The following is a 4450-nucleotide window of genomic DNA, read 5'->3' as shown; positions in this document are numbered from 1 at the left end:
CAATCCATGGGGTTGCAAAGAGTCGGACACAACTGAGCGACTGAACTGAACTGATTTTGACAAAATACTTTTAATTACTGCAGAGCAACCTCCAGACTTTTTCCAAAAGGTGAAATGCTTCATGATTTCATAACAGAAAAGAAAAATGTATCTGAATGACAGATCCATCTAATACCCTGATATAACTAAGTTGTTCTTAGCTAAGTTTCACAATGAAATCTTGAACATATTCTGAATTATTTGATTTCTGTACTATTATCTTCGAGGTACTTTTTCTTGACAAATTTCTTCATCTCTCTTTAAAAAAAATATGTTTTAATTTATTTGGCTGTGCCAAGTCTTAGCAGCATTCAAACTCTTAGTTGCAGCATGTAAGATCTAGGTCCCTGACAAGGGACTAAACCCAGGCCCCCTGCATGAGGAGCACAGAGTCTTAGCCACTAGGCCACCAGGGAAGTCCTTCTTCATTACCTTATAATAGCTGTTCTGACTTGTGCTCATCAGAGAGGCTGTTCCTAGATGCTATAGTAATCTAAGTGACTGTTATGGGTTGAACTGTGCCCCCCAACAAGATATGTTGATGTCCCAACCGTCAGCACAGGTGAAGGTGACTGTATTTAGACATAGGGTTGTTGCAGATATAATCAGATAAGATGAGGTCACACTGAGTAGGTGGGCCCTTAATCCAGTATTATTGATGCCCTTGTAAGAACAGAAGAGACATAGAAACACAAGAAGAAAGTGCTATGTCATGAAGAAGGAAGATAATGAGTGTTAAAACTACAAGCCAAGGAATGCCAAAAAGCCAGCGAACCATTAGAAGCTAGGAAGAAGCAAAGAAGGCTTCTCCTATACAGGTTTTAGAGGGAGCATGGTCCTGCTGAGACCTTAATTTTGGATTTCTAGCCTCACAATTGTAAAACAATTAATTTCTGTTGTTTTAAGCCATCTGGTTTGTGGTACTTTGCTACAGCAGCCCTAAGAAACTAACAGTGACCAATTCCATTTATGTTTAACAGAACTCAGACTGTTGTGAAATTCTGTAGGGTAAAACCAGAAACAAGTACCTTAACATGGAGCTATATATGATTTGAAAATAATAAACATTAAGCATAAACACCAAATAATCTGTCAGTCTTTGTCCAGGAGGATACTAATACACCATCTATATGACATGAACTTGAATTGCTCTTCTATAAGTGGAAAACTTATAAAACTATACACCTGTCTATGGATAGATAGGTAAGCAAGCTTTTCTTTCACTGAGACTAGCTGGCTGTATTAGAAAAAGGGGGCAGATTTCGGCACAGACACACCTGGAACATGTGCATCTTGACTTCCATGGATGTCTTCCCAACCCAACTGACATGGCCACTGAACTTGATGTCCTGTTCTGGGCTCAAATTCTTCTTACACATATCTACAAAACAGAAAACCAACCTGAGCATAAACCATACTCCAACCTTTCTGTGCTGTAAATCGACATATTTCATTGGAAATTTTCATAAATTTCATTATATTTCTTTTTTGTCTTGAAAACTAAAAATATGATTCCTTTTTGACATACTGAAGACATGTGTATGTCTTTCTGAAAAATAAGGCAATGCAAAGAATATAAAAAGTGAAACCAGAATCATGCAAAACCCTTCCACTCGAAGATAATTATAAAAAACATGTTGGTACATAGCTGACATTTTCATATGCATATACATATATATACATAAAAATTTCTCCATAAAAGGAAAATATTTCCTCTAATATCGATATTTTATAATTACTAAAAATTCTAAGTATGCCAAGAAAATAATATCACTTACCAATCTTGTCCACCAGGGCTGTAACTATCGATAAAGGAGACATCTTAGCTGAGTGAATTTTGTTGTGCATGTAGCAAATAAGAACTGTAGGAAAACAGAAGAGAACCAAATAAAGGAAAAAGCAAAATTATTTTTTAATGTTTACAATTCACTCCTTGAAACTCATAAACAGTCTTATCTGGTTTTGAAGACCCAATTCCCCATATCCCACTAGTGGTCATACCCTAGAACCAAAGATTTTGATACATTAATGAGATCTAGAAATCCTCTAATCTGTCCATTGAATTTTAGCTCTGATGAGGAAACTGAAGCCCAAAGCCCAGGTCTACCAGGTGGCTTATTATCTTCAACCAAGGTATGGTGCCTAAGTCAGAAAAGGCCCCAACACATGAGTCTGAAAACATCAAACATCTTCAAAAAGAGAAATAAAAGACAAGGACTCACCTACCTGTTTTCCTCTTGACTCTTCCTGAATCATGAAACTATTATTTGGCTTAGAGCTCTCCCTCCTTCCCCATAATACCCTCGGCTCCTACACTACCCTGTGGTGATATGTATGCTTCCCATATTTTAACAAGTATGTACAGGTGCCAAGCATGACTCTATGTACCTTACAAATATCAACTCATTTAAAATTGTACTGTACTTCTTCAATAGCATCCCTGCCTACCCTATGATTCATTCAAATTTGTATCATCAACCCTCAGGACTGGGTCTGTGCTCAGTATCTGTTGAGTAACAATAAACTCTTCCACCCATGCACCTGCTAAAGGATGTACTGGGAGGGGGATGAGGAGCGAAAGGCAAGAAACACCATTTACAAACCTTAATGGTACCCAGAAAGGAAACTGTAAGTGTCTGACCTATGGCACATTAGTGGAAATGAAGACAAGAGAAAAGATCCAAGAGCTAAGAAGAAGGCAGGTTTGACAAGACTTAAATTAACTCAGGTATCTAACTTGCATGAGTGAAGACAATGTACCATTCACTGAGAAAAAAGATATACACAGGGAGAGCAGAGTGGACTATTTTCAACACACTGAATTCAGGAAGTCCATGGCAGATCCAAATGAAGATGGCCAAAAGGCAGGAGGACAAACTGGTCTGCAACTCACAAGAGCAGGCCAGGAAATGTACCTTATATAGCTCCCATACTAGAATTGATGCTTTGAACCATGGTGTTGGAGAAGACTCTTGAGAGTCCCTTGGACAGCAAGAAGATCAAACCAGTCAATCCTAAAGGAAATCAACCCTGAATATTCATTGGGAGGACTGATACTGAAGCTCCAGTACTTTGGCCACCTGATGCAAAGAGACCTGAGGCTGGGAAAGATTGAAGGCCAAAGGAGAAGAGGACAACAGAGCTTCTTTTGTGGAGCACAGGCTCCAGGCAAGTGGGCTTCAGTCACTGCGGCACGTGGGCTCAGCAGTTGTGGTACACGGGCTTAGTTGCTCTGTGGGATGTGGGATCGTCTTAGACCAGGGATTAAACCTGTGTCCCCTGCATTGGCAGGTGGATTCCTTATCACTGAGCCACCAGGGAAGCCCCCATTTTTGGTTGGCTTCTTTATCTTTTTCTTATTCATTTGTAGTAACCCTTTTATATAGTTTATTATTTTCTTCATTCTTCTTTTTGGTTATTCTTTCTTGCAGAAATGTGCTAGGGTTTTTGTTGTTATTATAGTATCTTTGGTCATATGGGAGTTTTTCAATTTAAAGCAGTCAAATTTAGCAATCCATTTTGAACTAAGACTATTACTACGTGCAAGCAGGTTTGCAATTTTTATATTTTCATGGTGAATTTTTCCTGTTCTCATGTTTGTGCCTCTTTATACTGGTTTTTATTTAAGTACATTTTAGTGAAATAAATACAGCTAATATAGGAGGAGAAGGGGACAACAGAGGATGAGATGGTTGGATGGCATCACTGACTCAATGGACATGAGTTTGAGCAAACTCCGCGAGATGGTGAAGGACAGGGAAGCCTGGTATCCATGGGGTCAAACACGACTGAACAACTCAACAATACTGAGAACAACTGAAGCACTGGGATTCGAGATTTATAAAGAAGGTGCATCTATCAACAACAAAAAGGGGCAGAAGACAACACCCTGGAGATCAGCAACATTTAAAGGATCAACAGAGAAAGAGGAAGCTACAAAGGAGACTGGGAAGTAGCAGCCTGAGAGGTGGGAGGAGATATCGCCAATGCCCACAGCTGAGTTCGACATTGTCAGGAGCTGCAAAGGGGTCATGTATGCTAAGAAGCACCTGTGAGATCACGCAGTAAGGCAGCAACAGACTGCTTGGCATAATCAGCTCAATGACACAGAGGAGCAGAAGCCAGAACAGAGTTAGCTCTCAAGTGAGAGGGAAAGAAAACTGCAGAGTGCTATAAGGGAAGGGGATTTTACCTATTTTTCATTGTAAGACTCAAGAGCCTTGAATATGTTTAGAAACTGAGGGAAAAGTGAAGTTGAGCAAAGGCCTGAGATACGAGGGAGAAAGTGTATGTGATAAAAGGCGAGTTTCTTGAAAAAAGGGATGGAACAGTATCAAATGAACAAGGGAAAGGGACTAGCCATCTACATGAGGTGATGAAGAAAAACAGCATAGTGGCAGGGGGGGTTGTG

General features: G+C 39.7%; 1 protein-coding gene across 1 annotated transcript in view; it reads right to left on the bottom strand.

Annotated features, from left to right (window-relative positions):
• Positions 1-4450, bottom strand: part of ACOT9 (acyl-CoA thioesterase 9) — a 29225-nt gene that overhangs the window by 14527 nt on the left and 10248 nt on the right. Inside the window, exons 5-6 of the mRNA XM_010832548.1 lie at positions 1818-1901; positions 1317-1420 (exon numbers count right to left, since the gene is read on the bottom strand). Of these exons, the coding sequence (XP_010830850.1) occupies positions 1317-1420; positions 1818-1901 (188 nt within the window). The remainder of the gene's footprint in view (positions 1-1316; positions 1421-1817; positions 1902-4450) is intronic.

The sequence above is a fragment of the Bison bison genome, unplaced genomic scaffold (assembly GCF_000754665.1).
Source record: "Bison bison bison isolate TAMUID 2011002044 unplaced genomic scaffold, Bison_UMD1.0 scf7180017833525, whole genome shotgun sequence".
Taxonomy (NCBI): Eukaryota; Metazoa; Chordata; class Mammalia; order Artiodactyla; family Bovidae; genus Bison; species Bison bison.
This window is presented reverse-complemented; position numbering and strand designations above follow the sequence as displayed.